Source organism: Archocentrus centrarchus, chromosome 15, assembly GCF_007364275.1.
Source record: "Archocentrus centrarchus isolate MPI-CPG fArcCen1 chromosome 15, fArcCen1, whole genome shotgun sequence".
Classification (NCBI taxonomy): Eukaryota; Metazoa; Chordata; class Actinopteri; order Cichliformes; family Cichlidae; genus Archocentrus; species Archocentrus centrarchus.
Window position 1 is genome coordinate 10011610 of NC_044360.1, and position 20496 is coordinate 10032105.

At 43.8% G+C, this 20496-nt stretch overlaps 1 protein-coding gene and 1 long non-coding RNA gene across 2 annotated transcripts in view; one reads left to right on the plus strand and one right to left on the minus strand.

Moving 5' to 3' along the window:
- Nucleotides 1-1681, plus strand: part of srbd1 (S1 RNA binding domain 1) — a 64871-nt gene extending 63190 nt beyond the window's left edge. Inside the window, exon 21 of the mRNA XM_030747461.1 lies at nucleotides 123-1681. Coding sequence (XP_030603321.1) covers nucleotides 123-415 — 293 coding nt within the window. The 3' untranslated portion in view covers nucleotides 416-1681. The remainder of the gene's footprint in view (nucleotides 1-122) is intronic.
- A 17470-nt stretch (nucleotides 1682-19151) lies between these two features.
- LOC115792921 (uncharacterized) lies at nucleotides 19152-20017 on the minus strand. The gene is made up of 3 exons (XR_004021084.1): nucleotides 19949-20017; nucleotides 19772-19861; nucleotides 19152-19225 (listed from the first exon to the last, which is right to left on the minus strand). It is a non-coding gene; the product is annotated as an uncharacterized LOC115792921 (long non-coding RNA).
- Nucleotides 20018-20496: the final 479 nt, after the last annotated feature.

Consider the following 20496-nt stretch of genomic DNA (forward strand, 5'->3'; position numbering starts at 1 on the left):
TCTGTGCATTCCCTTTTCCCAGTTCTTACTCCAAACACTTTGACAATCTGCCACTCATGTATGATTTTTATCTTAGATTTTGCTCCACAGCTTGCATCTAGCAGTCTTTTTGTCATCTTCAGATTTTGGCCAAGCGGACTTTAAGCGGGGCATTGTATCGATGAGTGATCTGCAGGTGGGTGCAGTGCTGACAGGCCGTGTGGACAACACCACACTCTTCGGGGCATTTGTAGATATCGGCGTTGGGCGCTCAGGCCTCATCCACAAGAGCAACATTACTCTGGACAAGCTGCCGGTTAGCCAGCGTCGTCGCAGTCTGGTTCTGGGACCTGGGGAGCGGGTGGAGGTCCGGGTCCTAAATGTTGACCTACAAAGGGGACAGATTGGGCTGGATCTGATCAGAGTCTTGCAATAGATTTACATTTACTTATTGCCCTTTATTGTCACTAGGTTTGTGATAGGTAATTACAGTTTTTAAATTGCTAAGGCCTCAGACACACAGGCCTAGAGACTGGTTGGTTACACCACCCCTGGCAACCTCCCCCGTCAATAGGGAAAATTTGTATTCTTTAACCAGTTGGCATATGGTTGCTGGAGGTTGCTAGCCATTGCCAGGCAAAATTGGTCGTGAAGAGGAAGCTGCACCAAAAACCTGCTTGTGATTGCTTTGGTTGCTACCAGATTGCCGCAGTCACCCATAAGATGTCAAGTTGTCTGCAAACACTTGCAATTCACAGTTTGAGCTGTAGTGAAACTTGGAAAAAGTGCAGCATAAACTGAAAAAGGAAAACCCCTTCCAGGCAAAATTGTGGTTTACGACTGCAAACGACACATTTAATTTGAATTGAATTGAAAAACCTGGCAGCAACTTGCAACTAGTCAAGGAATGCACCTTTTTTGCTCATGACCACTTGCTGCCAGATGGTTGTCGACCAGTCTGAGTCAAGACTTGTGTGACTGGGGCCCACCTTTGCTAGTTTTAAAATAGTGCAATTGAATGCACAGCTGTTACAAGTTCAGAAATAAAAACAAAATTCAAACCGAACTTTATTAGACTCATTAACAGTTGGGAGAATTAATTTCCCCTGAAGTAATTTTCACATTTTTCTATCTTCTGTAGTGTCTCTTGTCTTTGTAATTCCTTAAAGAAAATTGGTGGACAAACAGATTGAAATTGTGCTTAGCCTTGTTTCATCTGCAGTTACTGCTTTGACATTAAAATATGTTCTATATATTGTGTGTTCTTAGTGTAAAAAAGAAAAGTTCAGCAAATTGTACCATGATATGCTTCACTTTAATGAGGAAACACATAAATGAGAATGGGGGGGAGAGCAGGATGACATGAGCCATGGAGAAGCTTAAGGTGTGAGAAATAGAGGACCTGATGTGCAATTTGATGATGGAAAAAAAAACAAGTAAAAGAAGCAAGTTTTTCTTTAACACAACCAGAAAATGTGAAAAGACAGAAGGGGGGGTATGTTGAGGCAGAGGTAGCGATAGTAGGAGGAGGTGGGAGTGTTTCTGTATTCCAGACTGCGGTAAAGCCTGAAGGCTTTTTAGGCATGGTCCCAGACACAATTATCCAAACACACACTAATCAGCTGCTTCAAAATTAATCCCAGACTCCCTATCCACATTATCTAATTTGTTTGTTTGGAATAAATTTTTTAAAAGTGTGTGTGTGTGTATATATATATATATATATATATATATATATATATATATATATATATATATATATATATATATAAATGAAATATGGTTCTAAGAAAGCCTGAGGTCTTCTGTGCTAAGCCTTACAATGGATGCAGAATACCTAATCATTGTTAGTGCTGTTGCTTCACTAGCTTCCCTTGGGGAACAAATCTGTCGTAGACCCACAAACACAAAGATATTCGATCAAGATTAATCAGTAGTGGCAGTTTGCTTAGTGATTATCTACAAAAATGCACACAAATACTGTATTTCTCTCCTCTGTTAAGAAATTTTCTGTTACAGTCAAGGTGCCTTATTTCATTTGATGTTAACTCCACTTGTCATTTAGTTGCTTTTGTTTGTTTTGAGCTCATATCTTGTAGCTTGGCAGCTTCTTATTTTAATGTTTCAATGTTTTTGTCTTGGGGTACGCAACTATTTGTGCAAATAAACACAGCTTCCCTCGGCACCATTCCTGCCTTTCCTGCCTTTAATTTTCCTCCCTCTACTAAACGTGAGCACACAGATGGGACAGTCAATCTTGCAGCCAGCTACTGCTGCACCTTGGAGTTTTTGCCAAACACTGACCAGTAATGAATCTGCAATAAGAAGCAGAGTATCTGCAGGAGCGGTTGTGTAGTTCTCTGTTATCCACAGCTGCACTGGTTCTTGACTGTTGTGTTATGGAGTGAGCTCAGGTGTGCCTTGAGGTTTTGGTGAAATGTGAAGAAAATTGATTCTAAGAAAGCTTCTGAATGAGTCACACTTTCACTCATGAAACATGTCGGCTACTTTTTAAGTCCTTGGCTTATTAAATGTCAAATTAATGAAGAAAAACATCCCAACTTGCTGTGTGGGCCCTCTTTCAACATCTTTTGTTGCACAGGTGGATATGAAATAAACTTTTTTTCACTAAAGAGTACAGTGAATAGTTGCAACTAGTAAATGCATCCTGCTAAGCAAACATTGAATAGAGAATGTCTTTCTCTGTTGAGCTCAGATTTCTCAGACCACCTGATAGAGATGTATTAGAAGTCTGAATCACTGTTGTCAACCAGTAACACTTATATGTTGTGTTGCAAAAAGCAAAGTTTAAAGTACAGGGGGATCACATGATGCAACGAGCAGGTTAGACACACGGTTACTGGTCTCCTCACTGGAGTTAACTAAAACAATTTTTCTCGGTTGATCCTTTGCTAAAACTGGGGATTAAACTATCACTAACCTAACCTGACGTGGGACACGTCGCTGGAAGATTTTTTTTACTATGCCTAAGAAGAGAGATACTCAGAAAAAGAACAGCAAGTTGATGGCTAGTGAAGTGCTAGCTAACTCAGATGCTGAGCCAGAGCTAATTAACGAAGGGGAAGTAGACTCCTATCCACAGTATTCCTGACTTTACCCATTACCCATAATTCATAGCGGAAGCCGGTATTTTACTTCCATTTGCGCTGTTTACGGTTGCGGGCTTACACACTTGCTGTTCATTTAAACATTTTGACACTGCAGTTTCTTTTACCTGGCCTAAATGGTACCACACCAGAGATGGATACATTGCAAGGATGTTTTAAAAAGCAGCGAGGACAATTTGGTAGCAGTGCCTCACCCGTCACTTGTGTAAATGACATGAAATTATCGACATTATCAGTTCCCTTGTTTTTTCCAAAGGTGTTGATGGTGAGGAATCATATAAGAGCACCAGATTACCTTCAAAGCAATAAAATCAATAAAATAATGCTGAACGAACAAGGCAACGTTTTCCTTAAAGCAGCTGTAGAGCAGAGCCAGAGCATTGTCCAAGCTAAGCACTTAGCATGGTCATGCTAAGGGAAAGTGGAGCGGTGGAGACAGTCAGCTGTTCCTGTATCGCCCAATTAGGGAAATCATGTAGACATGCAGCAGCTATTCTGTGGAAGGTATATCCCTTATCTGGACATCAGAATGTTCAGATCAGAAACAGAAACGTTGGGTTACGTAACGTAATCCCTGGTTCTTTGATAACAGAGTGAGGTGTTTCACTATGGGAATCGCCTTGGCGTGACCAACTACGGAAGCTCCAATGACACCACGTCTGTCTGCGACAGACCTGTCAAGCTGTGCTCAGGGCCCCGCCCCTCCTACTATCACGGCTGACCAGCTCCTCCCTACTCATTCTAAGCAGATTTCTTTCCGTGCCCAAGCAAGGAGGGAAGTGATGGTGAAACACCTCACTCTGTTATCAAAGAACCAGGGATTATGTTACGTAACCCAACGTTCTTTTTCTAACTTTGTTCGGTGTTTCACTATGGGAGATATAGCCCACTCCCGGATTGCGCCAGCCCTCCCGAAGCTGTGCTCCAGTGCTGCCCAGGATCTCAGCTCAGACCTGAGGCACTAGACTCCAGGACTGCCTGAGCCAGGGATGACTGAGCGACATCCAGTCTATAAAACCGCACAAATGTGTGTGGTGTAGCCCAACTTGCTGCTGCACAGATATCCTGGACTGACACCCCTCTGAACAAAGCCCAGGATGTAGCCATTCCCCTAGTAGAATGAGCTCGAAGCCCCGATGGGGGCTGAGTACTCTTACAGCTATAGGCTAGAGTTATAGCCTCTACAATCCAATGAGACAGCCTCTGGCGGGACAAAGGCCTGCCCTTGTGGGGGTGGGCCCAGGAAACAAACAGCTGATCAGATTTCCTGAACCCAGCTGTTCTGTCCACATATGACCCCAAGGCCCGCACAGGGCACAAGGTGTTAAGCCTGCGCTCCTCTACAGAGGAAAAAGGCGGGGGGTGAGATGCCAGCAGTTCTACTGTGGGGCACCTGTATGATGACTCTATCACCTTAGGGACAAAGGCCGGGTTTGGCCTCAGGCGTGCTTTAGTAAGACCAGGGGCCAACTGTAAACAAGAGGGGTGAATGGACAAAGCCTGTAACTCACTAACTCGCTTGGCTGTAGTTAGAGCCAGCAGCAGAGCGGTTTTAAGTGAGAGAAATTTCAACCCTACAGCCTCGATTGGCTCGAAGGGGTGGTAGGAGAGTGCATCCAAAACCAGTGATAAATCCCATAATGGGACCAGTGGCCTTGAGACTGGGAGCTTACGGCGTGCCCCCTTCATGAAGCGACACACAAGAGGGTGCTGACCAATAGGTTTATCACCCAATCCCACATGGCAGGCTGAAATAGCTGCCAAATAGACCTTTATTGTGGAAAAAGCTTTCCCTCCGTCCAGCAAATCCTGAAGAAAACACAGTAACTCCACCACAGAGCACTGAAAAGGGATAACCTGCCTTTCATAGCACCATTCTTCAAAAACACGCCATTTACAACTGTAAAGAGAGCGTGTGGAGGAAGCTCTTGCATTCTGAATGGTGTCAATAACCTTCAGAGGCAGACTTGCAGCATTCAAATTCGACCTTTCACGGGCCAGGCCCAGAGAGCCACACGGGCCAGGCCCAGAGAGCCACCCGGTCTGGGTGAGGATGATATATCTCCCCTCGCGCCTGAGACAGAAGGTCCCGGCGGATGGGGAGCGGCCACGGTTCGCCCGCCAGGAGCTGAATTATTTCTGCTAACCAGTGTTTCGACGGCCACCGTGGAGCTATTAAAATTAGCGACAGCCCCTGATCTCTCACTCTGATTAGGGTTGGAGAGATAAGGCTGAGAGGCGGAAAGGCATATAGCAGTGTGTCTGGCCATGGGTGGGCCAGAGCGTCCATGCCCAGTGGGGCGACTGGGTCTGACAGGGAGAAAAACAGTGGGCAATGTGTGTTTTCCTGCGAGGCGAAGAGATCTACGGCAGCACGGCCGTATTTCTGCCATATCTGCTCCACCACCTGCGGGTGAAGTCGCCAATCTCCGAACAACGGGTTCCCTCTGGACAGGAGATCCGCCCCCCTGTTCAGAATACCCGGCACGTGAGTTGCCCGAAGGGAGAGAAATTTTGTGCTGCTCCACACAATTATTTCCCTGGCCAGTCTGTGCAACTGCAGGGAACGAGTACCACCCTGGCGGTTGATATAAGCAACTACTGTAGAGTTGTCTGTTTTCACCAAAACATGTTGACCCTGGAGATACGGCAGAAAATGCCTTAGAGCTAAGCGCACTGCGTGCAGCTCCAGTATGTTGATGTGAGCCCGAGAGAGCCTCCGAGACCAAACACCATTTACTGCCCTCCCCATCATGGTTGCGCCCCACCCTGACAGAGATGCATCTGTGGTCAGGGTCATCCTGGATGACACCGCGCCCAGAGGTACTCCCGCCGCAAGAGCTGCTGGGTTCCTCCAAGGCTGGAGAGCCGCTATACATGACGGTGTTATTTTTACACTGCGACCGAGATGGCGGTGAGGGCACAGACGTAGGGACGTGACCCAACGCTGAAAATCCCTCATCATAAGCAGCCCCTTTCATAAGTATCTTTCATAAGGCCGAGGAGGCGGAGACAGAGCCGGAAACGCACGACTTTCCCCACTTGAAAGAGGGAGAGGCACTGAGTGAAGGATGCGATCCTGCGCTCTGAAAGCGTGACACGATAAGATCTGGAATCTAAAATGAGCCCCAGATATTCCGTATACTGTGCGGGTTTCAAGCGGCTCTTTTCCAGGTTGATTTTGAAGCCGAGCTCCGTAAGGTGGTTTGCCACCACCCTGGAATCTCTGATCGCCTGCTCCCGTGATCGGGAGCATATCAGATAATCGTCTATGTAAGAGAATATTCTGATGCCGCTGTTCCTTAACGGAGACAGCGCTGCCTCCACACATTTGCTGAACACCCTTGGGGCTAATGATAGCCCGAATGGGATAGTCTGAAACTCGTATGCTGCGTTCTGATAGGCGAACCTGAGATATTTCCTGTGTGGAGGATAAATGGCGATGTGAAAATATGCGTCTGAGAGGTCGATTGTCACAAACCAATCGTCTGGGTGAACGGCCCGACAGAGCGCTTTGTGTGTGAGCATTCTGAACGTGTACTTTCTCAAGTGTTTGTTCAATACACGTAGATCTAAAATGGGCCGGAGAGAGGAACCCTCTTTTTTTGGAATGAGGAAATAGTGGGAGTAAAAGCCCTGCTGAGCCTCCTCGCTCGGGACCGCTCTGATCGCCTGTTTGCGTAACAGGGAAGCAATTTCGTCCTCCAATACGCTTGCTGACTCTCCCTTGGCCACTGAAATCAACTTTCCGTTGAATTTCGGTGGTTTCATTGTGAACTGAAGCCTGTATCCTTGGGAAATGGTGGCCATAACCCAGGGATGGACTGCGCATGCGCGCCATTGCTCCAGCCGCGCAGAGAGCGGGCCCATGAACACGTGTGACGTCACCTCTGCCTCCCGCATGGAGGTGTCCCCCTCGTGAAGAGCGCGAGCTCCCTCCGCGGGGAACGTGGTGACGTGACAGTGACTTTCTTTCATTTTTTCCATTTTCTTTAAACTGGGGGGACATTCTGCCCTTGGCAAACTGCCTGGTTGCAGGAATGCACACTTTATTTCTTTTTGAACCCCCGAAACACAATGAAGTGTCTGAAAACTTTGGGCAGTGCTTGGTGACACTGATAGATTGCTTTGAAGTGAATAATGAAACCGGGGAAGTGCATGGTGACACTGCGACCTTTGACCCCACATCTCCTCTCTCTGAACTAGGTGTGGGAACCGAGAGAGGGCTCCTGATGAACTGGGAACCCCAGGAGCCTCTGAACCATGAACCCTGGGAGGTGTGGTTGCCTCTTCCAGCACCTTCCTCCTCTTTGAGGGAGGAGAGAGAGGTGATGCACAACGTTGCAGGCTTGCTAGGCTGAACGCTTCTTCTTCCCTTCCCCGGGGTGTGACGTTCGGTTCTTTCCAGCAGTTGCTGCAAAGGAGTGTTTGCCCCAAGGCCTTGGGTTTTCTGCCTTGACCTGGTGGGAAGGCTGCAGTCTTGCCGCTTGCCTCTGAACTTTAGCCCCACTCTGCCTACCCCTCACGGCTGCAGCTGCTGCTGCGAAGCCTACTCTAGGCACCTGGCGAGATTGTGGGTTCACTTTTCTGGGTAAGCAGAGATTGAAAGCTTCTCCCTCCTGCTTTCTGAGAGTGCTTGTCTCTCTCATTTTCTCCAAAGCTGGGCCAAAGAGACCCTTGGCTGGGTCATAGGCTGCATCCATGACTTCAGCCTTCTGAGTGTCTCCCAATCCTGACAGGTTTAGCCATAAAGCTCTCTCACCTGAGACTGCAAGACCCATTACACGCCCACAACCCTGGACTGCTCCCCTGGAGGAGCGTAGGATGAGATCGCTGACCACACAGATCTCATCCCAGAGGGCCGGGTTTGGAGACCCCGAGTCCAGTTGACGGCCCATGTCCTCTAAAATCTCTGCCTGATAAGCTGACAGCAGTGTAACCGCATTAAGGGAACACACTGACTGTGCTGAATATTTGTACATCCTTTGATAGATGGATGCGGTGAGGCAATCCATCTTACTGGGCCGAGAAATATTAGAAGAAGCTGAAACTGACCTGCGGTTAGGGTGAAGGTGATAAGCCACTGAAGGCTCAACTGCTGGGGGTCCGGTTAGCCCCAGCTCACCCATTCCTTGCATCTCCAGCTTAGAGCAGCCCTGGGTAGGAAGCTTGCTCTTAAAAGGGCTAGACCAATAGCGACTCATTTCTTTCATGCAAGCAGGCACTGCTGGCAGAAGCTGCTTTGCAGGTGGTGAGGCTGGAGGAAGCCTCTTGCCATCATACAGGTCACGTTCTGCCCCTTCAGCCTCCTGGGCTGCTGGCCATGTGATGCCCAGCCTGGCAGCAGCCCGTTTGCAAACATCATACAAGTTGCTGTCCACTGGGGGTACAGCTTCAGCCCCACTTGGGGGCCTGGACTGCTGGGCAGGGAAGGTGGAGTCATCCTCCTCTTCCTCCATGTCTTCTAGGCCAAGGAGGTCGGAGTTGGCATCGCCATCCGCATCCTCATCCGCCGGCTCACCCTCAGTTGGGTCGAGGAGCCCGTCGAACAACTGGGGCATTATGTCCATTATGTCCGCCCAGCTCGTTGTGGCTGTCGGCTGATGGATATCAATCGTAGCATTGTTGGCTGACAGACAGGGGTCCTGGCTGTTAGCCACTGCTACTCTCAACCTCCTTTCCAGGATTTTCTCTGGCATCAAGGCGCAGTGAGAGCAACCTTGCGGGTCCGCCAGAGAAGTTTGAGCATGCTTAGCACCCATGCAAGCTATGCACATCGGATGAGAGTCCCTGCCCGAAATGGAAGCACCGCATGATGTGGGGCATGGGCGGGATGCAGCCTCTTTGGCCTTCGGTTCTGACCCTTTGGTGGGGGTAGGAGCCGTAGCCATTGTGGTCAGAAAGATGGTGAGACTGAGCTATACAAGGCTCATTGTGACACATTAGCCTGTTTGTAGCTAGCGCTAGCAACGGGGTTAAGTCCGAGCTAGTCGCCGTGAGAGTCAGCTCGTCGTGACACGTTAGCTGAGCTCTACCAGTGGATTCAGCTAACAAATTAATGCTAACTGAAACCTAACACTGTTTAGGGTCAGTTAGCAAATTAATGCTAGCCAGACCTAACACGGTACTGACCCGCTAACAAGCTAATGCTAGCCAGACACCGAAAAGCTCGCCATGACGCGTTAGCCCAAGTTACACACACACACAACGGCTACCCTGCTAATTAAAACCAGGCGACCACTGAAGACAGCTCGCCACGACGCGGTCGCTGTCCAGGGTTTATAACTACCAGTACACTTCTTTCGAAGGACTTACTCAGCACAATCCAGACTGAAAACTGGAGAACTGCGTTCGGCGACGTACTCCTCTACGGGACGCCTGAGAACTGTTTAACAGCTAACCAAGCTAGCCTGGATGCGCTGAGGGAGCCCGATGTAGTTTCTCACGGGAAGAAAGCGAGAATGAGTAGGGAGCTGGTCAGCTGTGATAGTAGAAGGGGCGGGGCCCTAAGCATGGCTTGACAGGTCTGTCACAGACAGACGTGGTGTCATTGGAGCTTCCGTAGTTGGTCACGCCAAGGCGATTCCCATAGTGAAACACCAGACGAAGTTAGAAAAAGAACACTGGACTGGCCGAAGGCTGTGATCGAGGAGACATGCAGCTGTCATCTTGCTAACTCTGCTACATGTTTACATGGGGAAGCCACGCATTGTTAAAGCTTTGTGTAGGCTGTATGCTGTAGTGTCACACTATAAATAAAATAACATAAAAAAATAAGAGGCTGTACATTAAAGGAAAACTTAAAACATAAGGAAAAAATACAGTAATAGGATGTGCAACTGGGTAGTATAATTTTGGGGAAAAAGAACAAATTTACAGAATAAAATAATTTGAAAAAATGTACAGACTGATGTAGTGACAACCGACAACAGCAGTTAAATCCGAGATCATGTTCCAACCAATAAAGCCACCCATTACAGCACAAAGTAACCGAATTTTGTCATTGACTCTGGCTCTGACTTTGGGTAACCGGAAGTATAAAACTGTACAGCGGAAGTAGCAGTCTGTCATGGCAGCCTACGTACTGTATGCTCTTCCAGAAACCTGTGGATACCGATCCCGGGAAAGAGTCCACCTGCTCCATTAGCAGTGACACAGTGGCTCAACAGGTGACGCACAATATTGAGGAGATGCTGGACACTAAACTTGCAAGTATCCTGAAACCAGTCACTTAGATGTCAGAAAAGCTAGACAAGTTAGTGGACAGACTCGGGACGGTGGAACAAGTATCTGACTTGGAGGATAATGCAGCAGCTAACGCACTACGACTTGAAACGGTGGACTCAGAGCTGAAACGAGCGATGGAGAAACTTGAGAATTATGAGAACCTGAATTGACAAAAAAAATGTTAGAATTATTGGATTAAAAGAAGGTATAGAAGGCAAGAACCCATGCGTGTTTTTTTTGAGAAATGGATTCCCGAGGTCTTGAACATGGACATGCAAGGAGAGCAGCTGAAAATAGAATGAGCTCATCACGCGGAACCTCCAACGAGACTCACTGGTAAACAAGGCCCGCGCGAGCGATCCTGGCAAAGCTTCAAAACTACATGGACAGACAGAGGATTCTACATGCAGCGAGAAACAAGGGCAGAATCACGATGGATGGTCAAGTAGTATCTTTTTACCAGGATTTCTCTGCAGAGGTTGTGAAACGAAGGCAGGAGTCTGCAGATGCACGTAGAAGGCTTAGGGAAGCAGGGATTAAATATACCTTTATGTATCCAGCAGTAATAAAGGTTTTCCCTTTAAGTAGAAAACCGATCTCCCTCTCCACAATGAAGGAAATCAACGATTATGTGAAAACGCTTCTGACTACCTAATGACTGTAAATCTACTTGTAATCAGGTAAACAACATCATTTGTATGGACAGTGAGCAATATACAACATTAAGCTCAAGTCTGCTCATCCTCAATTTAAACACATTTATATGTGGGTATTTCTCAGTTACCTGAATTGCTGGTTATTATTATTTGCATACCTACTGACATGCTGGTAGTAAGGTTAAGTTATAACCCAGATGGTGAGAGACCGTTTAATCTTTATTTTTTTGTGGTCTTACCCCCCTCCAAAAAAAGTTGTACCAGCAAAGCTTTAGTATAACAAGGTTTATTTGTTTTGGGGGGTTTGTTTTTGTTTTGTTTGTTTTTTGGCTCTGTTTAGCCATGTTAGGTAGGTCTCTTCCAAGCTTTCTTTTTCTTTTTTTTTTTCCCAGTCCAGGCTGGATTTCAGGTTAAAGCATATTCAAACTATTTTATAAAGTAAGTATGCAGCATGATATAATGACATCATCTTAAATATTAAGATCTGTACCTGGAATATCAAGGGCTCAAATAACGTTAAAAGAAAAGCTGTTCTAAATTCCCTTAAAAAGGAAAATATTCAAGTTGCATTCCTCCAAGAAACCCATTTAAATGAGGAGGAGCACAAAATATATCTCAGGGAATGGGTTGGACAGATATATTTTACATCTTATTCAACAAATAAAAGAGGTGAAATTATACTAATACATAAATTTGTACCATTTACTGCCAAAGATAGTTACAAAGATACAGATGGAAGGATAATTCTAGTAAAAGGAGAACTATATGGAGAATCAGTATTGTTAGACAATATTTATGCTCCTAATATCTATGATGGGGACTTTTTTTGCCTTCGTTCTCAGTAAATTTTAAGTTTACCCTCAAAAATATCCATTGTAACAGATTCAGAGAAATGCAATATAATATCTTACAAAATGTCTATATATCCCCACATATGTATAGTAAATACACAACAGGAGCTTCACCAAACTGCCCAAAATGTAAGACTACTTTAGGGACAAGATTTCACTGCCTCTGGGAATGTGAGAAGGTTCAACAGTTTTGGCAAAAAATATGTGCTGAGGTTAGTGTGATAATCAAGCAGCAATTACAGCCTAATCCAATATTATGTTTATTGGGACCTATCATTAGTAAGAATCAGTAAGATCACATAGGGATATTGTACACTTTTTGCTTATGTTAGGCCAGAAGGCTGTTATGACCAAATGGGTGGGAGATGAGCCCCCTTCAATACATTTATGGAAATCTTTGATTTCAGACTACATCTCTTTGGAAAAGCTAAGGTTCCATACTAACCATCAAAATGACCTTTTTACAGAAAAGTCTGGTAGTGTGTTGGAGCACCTGAGAACTCAAAAGGCATCTGCCTGAAATATTATATTTAATAAGGACATTGCTGTGTGCTATGGGTGTAATTTTGACTGCTATATATTTTCAATAGCTTGTAAATGCACTGTATTTTTATTTATATATTTATATATATATATATATATATATATATATATATATATATATATATATATATATATATATATATATATATATATATATATAATTACTACTTTTGTGTTTTGTTTGTTTACTGTATTATTTTGAAAATGCTCAATAAAAGAGAATGTTTAAAAAAAAAGTAATGTAAGGTTGGTGTTATAGGGAAAGATTTTGTTCATTGTTGACTTGCAATTGTATCGAGTTCTGCTACATGCCTCTCTATTTCTGTGGGGTTATTTAAACACTGGAGCAGATGAAACATACATTTTTGTTGCATTTGGTGCTGTTTTGGGGTTTTGGGGTTTCCATCCATCTGTTCCATTCTTAAGTCTGTATGCTCTAAAGGCCTGATCATTAAACCCTCAGAGACTTGCATGACATCACCTAGCCAGTAATTGAGTATGTGGAGGATTGGAACAACACTTGTTCTTTTACCTTAAACATGGCAAAACATATTTTGTACTATTATGAGTTTGTTAACAGAATAGGGATATCTGATCAGATTTGAGAAGAAATATTTGGAATTCACTGTCATAATGCAAATAGCTACAAAGTTCTGTAAATCATAAATCAAAGCTTTCTTTTCTTGTAACATTAAGGTTTAGTGCTACATCCATGCTTCTTTATCTTTTATGCTTTCAGGTTTTTCAGTTAGTAACCCCACGCTTAACATCATAACAGCAGTTAACCCCAGGCAAAGTCTACAAAATATGTGCATAAAAAAAGGTTTTGAAAATCTCAGAAACATGCAGCTGATGAGTCTAAACAGTCTTAATGGGAGTATGCCTCAAAGTAGACTCAAGTTTGAACTCAGGAATGAGTTCATTAAACGTTTTTGTTTTTGTTTTTGTCCATAGCTCAAGAATTTATATGCTAGGAGTGACATTTTCTCAATTCTCTATTCTAACACAAATGTGAGGATAAATGATCTTCAGGAAATTTGATATTCCAAAGGTCATCTTCACTTTGACATCATAATTCTCTCCAAAGCACATTTTCTGGATGTCGTTTAACCGCAAAATTTACTTAATTCAGTTTCTTCTTCTGTCAGTGTGGTGTAGAGGTATACATAGGTGTGGCAGTAATTCTAGATGATGCCATCATGTAGATAGTTTCTGTTACTGTAGACTGGAGTACTGCACTAAAGAAATGTATTTCTTTAGCTGGTAAATCACAAACAGGTAAGTCATTTTTAAAGCGCACTCATAAGACATGTCAGTACTCAGGAGTCTGTCTTTGAATGTTGAAGACAAAATGCAATGTTTATTTTATATACAGTAGCTCTTTGGCATGTTAGCAGCTATCAATACAGTAAATACTGTAGGCTTGATGATTTATATTAAGCATGTTCTTATAGTTAGTCTCCATTCGTCAGGTGCATGTGGTATGAACTCTTTCATCTACTGTCATCCATGTGGCCATAGATCAGTGTGTTTATGTATATATGTGCAGTCTGCATACTGACTCTAAATATCTGGTGATTCAATATTCAATTCAGTTTTATTTATATAGCGCCAAATCAAAAGAGTTGCCTCAAGGTGCTTTATATTGCAAGGTAACGACTATAAAATAATGGTCTTTACCATACGGCAGTGCTTCTCAATTATTTTTTGTTATCCCCCCCTAGGAAGAAGAAAACCTTTTGAGAAGCACTGCCGTACTGTGATGCAGTGTTAATTTTGACAGCAAATTTTGATTTAGTTTTAGTCATAGTCTTTTGACGAAAATGTAATTTAGTTTTAGTCATAATTTAGTCATCTGAATAGTTTTAGTTTTAGTCGAAGTAATTATAAGAATATAGTCGACTAAATCTACAGTGGATTTAGTCTACTAAAATATGAATATGAATGTAAAATGTAAATGCTTTTTCTTCAGTTCCCTCGAATTAGTCATACACATTTACACAAAATTAAAAATTTATCAAAAGTTATGGAATATTATTAATAATATTAACATTAGCATTTCACCTGCTTCCCACACACCTGATCATTAACACCACCTTGCTTAGGTATGTTACAAAAAAAAAATGTAAGTTCCCAAATGGCTCAAAAGTTATGGAGCCTTTAAATACAAACAAAATGACACCATCTGTGTTAAAATTGGTTTACAAATAAGGAAGTTATGACATTTTAAGGGAAGAAAAAATAGGCAATTTTCTCCTCCTGTTTTACTGTTTAACTGAAGAAAGTCTGTGATCTCTGGAGCTAAATGGCCATAACTTCCATATTTCCCAACAGAATCAAATGAAATTTGGAATGTAATTAGTTTTTAGTAAGGACATGTCAGTACAATTTTTAAACCAAATATTTAGTGATTAATCATAAAATATTCGTACAAAACTCACAGATCATCGAGCATATAATGCATTAAAATTTATAAATGAAATTATAATCGTCAATTTAAGATGTTTTTATGGCATGATGATGCAATATATAGGAGATTTCATGAATTGGCGTTGGTTTAATCGGGCAGAAATCGTGCATTTTTCACTGATTTTCCGGCGGCCATGAACCAGCCGGTAAGACCTCCTAAATTCCGGTGCTCCAAAAAACATTTTCGCATCTACAAATTTTAATAAAACTTCATCAACAGAAGGAAAAAAGGCTGGATTAAATTCCTACATACCTTTGAATCAATCCTTGTGGGGTTTTTGCTGAACACAACCCTTGTCAAGATGGCCACCCCATGGCTTGAGGTGCATGGAGATAAACAAAATGAGAGGTGACTTGATTATCCAGAGCTCTGTCTTTCTTTTACTTAGCAATTATACAAAAAAAAACAGTGAAACACAGTGATGTCAAACACACACCTAACAATAACTCCAGTCCAAAAAAACCTCCTCTATTTATAGATTACCTTCCTTATAACTACAGGGGAGTCATTCCCAAAGATATTTACAATTATGTACACAATATCTCATAAGATACCTGTATTAAACCCTAAAATGAATAACATGAGCATCCTACCAACACTAGCACAAATCTAAATAATAATAGAAAACATTTTAACAAAATCCCCATGGCAAAATAACCCCCGTCCCTGCCTTCCATATCCCATGGTTCAGTCCAATCCGTTGATTAAGAATGGAAGTCAGGTGGCATATCCTCATGTGCGCGCTTCATGAAAACACCACCCCCCACCAATCAGAAATGGACCTATCAAGTGAAGGATGCAGCTCAGAGCTCCCTCACAATCCTATACGTCCGAAGTGTGACTTTATGTCAATTGAATTGGAGCCAAATCTTCGACGGGACCAAGCGGACTGAAATTTTGAACCGAACAAAATAAAACGAAAACGAGGCAGAAGAGGAGAAATTCCTCTACGTAATACCAAAAATTCAAAGGAAGTAACCCCTCGTATGCCAGTCAAAAACCCTAATTGCTGAGCAACCCCTGTGCCGTGCGTGGACGAAAATTTTAACTGCACAAACCAGCACAAATGGAGCACTAAAAAAGTAGACCATTCTGGTTTGTTTTGGAGCACAATGGGGGGATGGTGATGGAGGACCAAAACTGACATAATTACAAATAAAAGCAGAAATATATATATTGTATAGATTTAGTTTTTTCTTTTCCTTATACATATGTTTTCATCAAAAAATGTATAAATTTTCTTTTTCGTTTTCCTTACATATGCATTTTTGTCAAGAAATGTAAATATATATTGTTTTTCCTTTTCCTTATACATGCGTTTTCATCAAGAAATGTATATATTCTGTTTTGCCTTTTCCTTACACATGCATTTTCATCAAGAAATGTAAATATATAGTGTTTTTCCTTTTTCTTATACATGCTTTTTCATCAAGAAATGTATATATTTTTTTTTCTTACACGTGTTTTTGTCAATAAATATATATTTTGTTTTGCCTTTTCCTTATACAAGCCTTTGTTCTTTTTACATTTTCTCGTCTCCTCTTTTCCTTTACTGTATGCATTTCTGCCTCATTATGCAAAGGAGGAGGGCTGCCTTCTTGCTCCAGCTCCTCTACTATAGGTCAATAAACAGGAAGGGGCAGGATCCACGTGCAGGTCGATTGTGCATGCCTGCGCCTTTGGAGTTTACACAGTCTAATACGGTTTTAGGATATACTATGACATGCAGACAAGTTTTCACTAACGACACGTTCAAAACTGGACAAAGGCTACAAATTCTTCATTGAACGTTATAAAGGTATGTGTTTTTGTCTTTTCTAGCTGTTAATTAATAGACTAGGATAGCATTAGTCAAGGGTAGCATTAGTCAAGACAGAGACAACCACTTGCACTCACATTCACACCTATGCACAATTTAGAATCACAATTAACCTAACCACACTAAGTGCATGGCTTTTAAATTATGGCCACCCGTGTTGTTGTTTTTTTACTCACCCACACACCCTCTGGATGCTGACCAATGGGATGACACAGATTTGGTGCTGTAGCGTCCAACGCCGCCCATACTACTTTACTTATGGGCCAGGGCTCAGTGTAGATGGGAGAGAGCCTGGAAGACGGATGTGAGTTATCCGCGACCTCGGCCAAACACACGGCAAGTTAGCCTTCGCTAAGTGGCACCGCAAGTAGCTTAGCCTCGCGACTGGACCTTATCGGCAAGGAACAGCCAGGATCATTTGACGGGAACGACCCGGGACCGGACATTCTCCTACGTGCCGCGGTGTCGTAAGTCTCCAGCTGGTCAGACGCACTGGATTTCTTTTGTTTTTGAGCTGTTGACAGCAGCAGCTGGTATACGCTGCCTGTAGGAAGTCGGGAGTGTGCTTCCTTGTCTTGTTGTGGATGTTGTCGGAAAACCCGGAGTGGGATCTTTCTTTGCCTTTTGTTGCATCCGTTTTGAACTGAACTGAACTAAGGGATAACCCGGAGTGGATTTGGTTTGTTTTCCTCTTTCTTTTTGCTTATGAACTAGAACTGAGTAAAACCCGGAGTGGGCTTCTTTTGTTTGGTTTTCTGTTGAAACGAACTGAGAGACATTGGGGAGAACGGGTGTATTTTTCTTTTGGTTTTGTTCTTGTGAATGAATGACCTGGAGGACTCTGCTGAGCTGTGGGGCATGTGGGAACTGTTGAACTGTGTTACCTGTGCTAAATGATTTTGTGTGTTTTTTCCTGTATTTAATATACTCATTGTGTGCATAAGTACCTTTAAATGTGTTTTGTTTTATTCAGTGCTAGAGGGTGTTAAGTCGCTGTGCTTTGCATCCTTTGTGAGGGTTAAGAAAAAAATAAATCTAACATGTCAGGAGAGATACCTGGCTGGCACCCCTAGACAACTGAAAACCGTCACATAAAAAAGTGGCACCCCAGATGGGACCCTAATAATACTAATAATGCATCGAATAGAACGACTTGACTACTAGAGCACCAAAACCTTAAAACGGGAAAAAGAACCAATGGGAAAACAGGCTTTTGTGGATAAATCCAAGTTTATTGTATAAAACCACAGGATTAAAGAGAAATGGCTGCCAACTGTGAGTCATTCCTAGGACTGGAGGAAGTCTCAGGAAAACCAACTCCTGTACCAGACTCCCCTCACACGGCATATTCTCTTTTGGACATGGAGCTTACTGGTGTCCCTGAGCTTGCTGTTCCACTGACCCCCTGGAGTTCTAGCCCTGGAAATGGGCAAGTGGATGAGATACCCACATTGAATATGGCTGGGTCTTCCTCCCCCGTGCCAAATACCCAGAACCAGCTCGTTCTGGAGCAAATACAGAGGCTTATGGATGCCCAACGTCACCATCAGGAGGAGCTGAAAGAGAGCATGGGACAGATGACAAAAGCCATTACTTCTGAAATGGAAAGGATGGGTAAAGGACTGATCTGCCTTATCCAGGATCAACAACAGCAAGTGTTCAGTCACGTCAATAAACAACTGGAGTATTCGAGAACACAGTTCGAAGCCTCTCTGGGATGGAGGTTGAAACACCAGCAAACTGAAATACTGATGAATTTGGGCTCAGTGCTTACTCCAATCCAGGATGTTATGAAGCACCTACAGGAGGAGCTCACTCACTGCAAAAACTCACTGCATTCAATGTCAGAAGGCATGACAACTGTTAGATTAAACACTACCATGGGTAATGCATGTGTGCAGACATGCCCGGAGGACATGCCTGGAGGGGGTCGTCTAGAGACGGCAGGACGACCCAGGTTGCAGTCCACTGTAAGGAATGGGGTGCCTAATGGCCCTTTTGATTCACCTGGCAGCCTTACACTTCACGGGGAGACAAGAAGCAGGATTATGGGAAAGAGCCCTATCAAACTACAGTTCCCTACCTTTGGAAAGATAGATGACATCTCTGATCCACTCAAGTATTTGGAGCGCTGTGAGGATTTCTTGGCTTTACATCCACTCACTGATGAGGAGCTCATTGCCACCCTTCGCAATGTTCTTCATGGGACTGCGAGGGATTGGTGGGATGTTGCCCAGTATAAAGTCCAGACCTGGAAGGACTTCCATGTTCACTTTCGGGCTGCCTTCCTCTCAGAGGATTATGAAGATGAGTTAGCTGAAAGAGTACGCACCAGAATACAGGAAGAGGGTGAAAGCATCAGAGACTTTGTTTATATGTACCAGTCTCTTTGCAAACGCTGGAAACCAGAGATACAAGAGCATGAAATCATAAAACTGACCTTGAAGAATATCAACCCACAACTAGCCAGTCAGCTGAGGAGTGGTAGACTTACGACCGTAGATGGTCTTGTTCGTCTTGGTCAGCAACTGGAGAAGGACCGGGAAAACCAGCTACAATACGAGCAGAGAAGGACACTACAGGTAAAATCTTTTCAACACCCAGCTGTGCCTGCTGCTACCCCCACCACCCGACTGGACCAGCCCAGTCCCAGACCGCCGCAAGTCTACTGCTGGCGCTGCAAGAGTAGTCATCCACCGGCTTCTTGTCCACAGTGGAAGCCAGGCAGGGGTAAATCAAACGCCCAACAAACTGCCCAGATGAAAGAAACTCAACCACCTGCAGAGGAACGTGCTACTATTGGCTCTCTCTCACACCCTGGTTCCTTTGGGGGCCCCTCCTTCGCACAACCGTCTCTTATGGGAGGAGGACATTAATGGTGCCGCTGAAAATCAGGCAATGGCTAGGCACGGCCGTTCTGGACACCGGCTCATCATATACGCTCCTAAATGAAACCATATGGTCAGGACTGAAAGGGCCTCAGGAGGAGCTGAAACCATGGGTGAGAGGACCCCTGTATTTAGCCAACGGAGAGGAGAGGAAACCATTAGGATGGTGTGAGCTAACTCTAACTATCGAAACTGGGCAGGTATCCTTACCTTGTGTGATCCTGCCAAGGCACAGCCTTGCTTTTCCTGCAGTTGTGGGTCTAGACTTCATTTGTTTCTCTGGTTTGCAGGTTGATGTTGCTGGGAACAAATACTGGTTCAAGTCAGACAAAAAACAGCAATATCAGTTCATTGGAGAGGGCCACTTTGAATCAAACAACCACCCACCTTCACAGCTTGCCTTTTTCTCTGCGATAGCACCATCCGACTTGTTGTCACAACCATCCCGTGTGGATCTTCTGGAGAGAGATGTCAATAGCGCGCAACTGGATGAGTTCGGACAAAAGCAGTTACTGCACCAGCTCCAAAGTAATTCACGTCTGTACCCTGACCTTAGGACACACTAAGGTCCTTACCCATAAAATCTACCTTACTCAGGTAGATTGTCAGGAGAGATACCTGGCTGGCACCCCTAGACAACTGAAAACCGTCACACTTTCACATCGGTAAAATCACAGCTGAGTGTTTTTTTTTTTTGTTTTTTTTTCGAGTCAGATCGGTTGAAACAACCAGGAACGCAGCATTGCAGAATATGGATCACGTGACAGTTTGGACCCGGAAATGGAATTCTACGTCATCACTTAACAACCGGATTGGGAGGCCCAACTCTACCAGAGAACTTCAGGAAAGATTACACAAGCAGCTCAGAAACTTCAAGAAATGGTTCAGCATCAGCATCTTTTCTTTTTGCACTCTTTTTACAGTTTCTTGCTGTG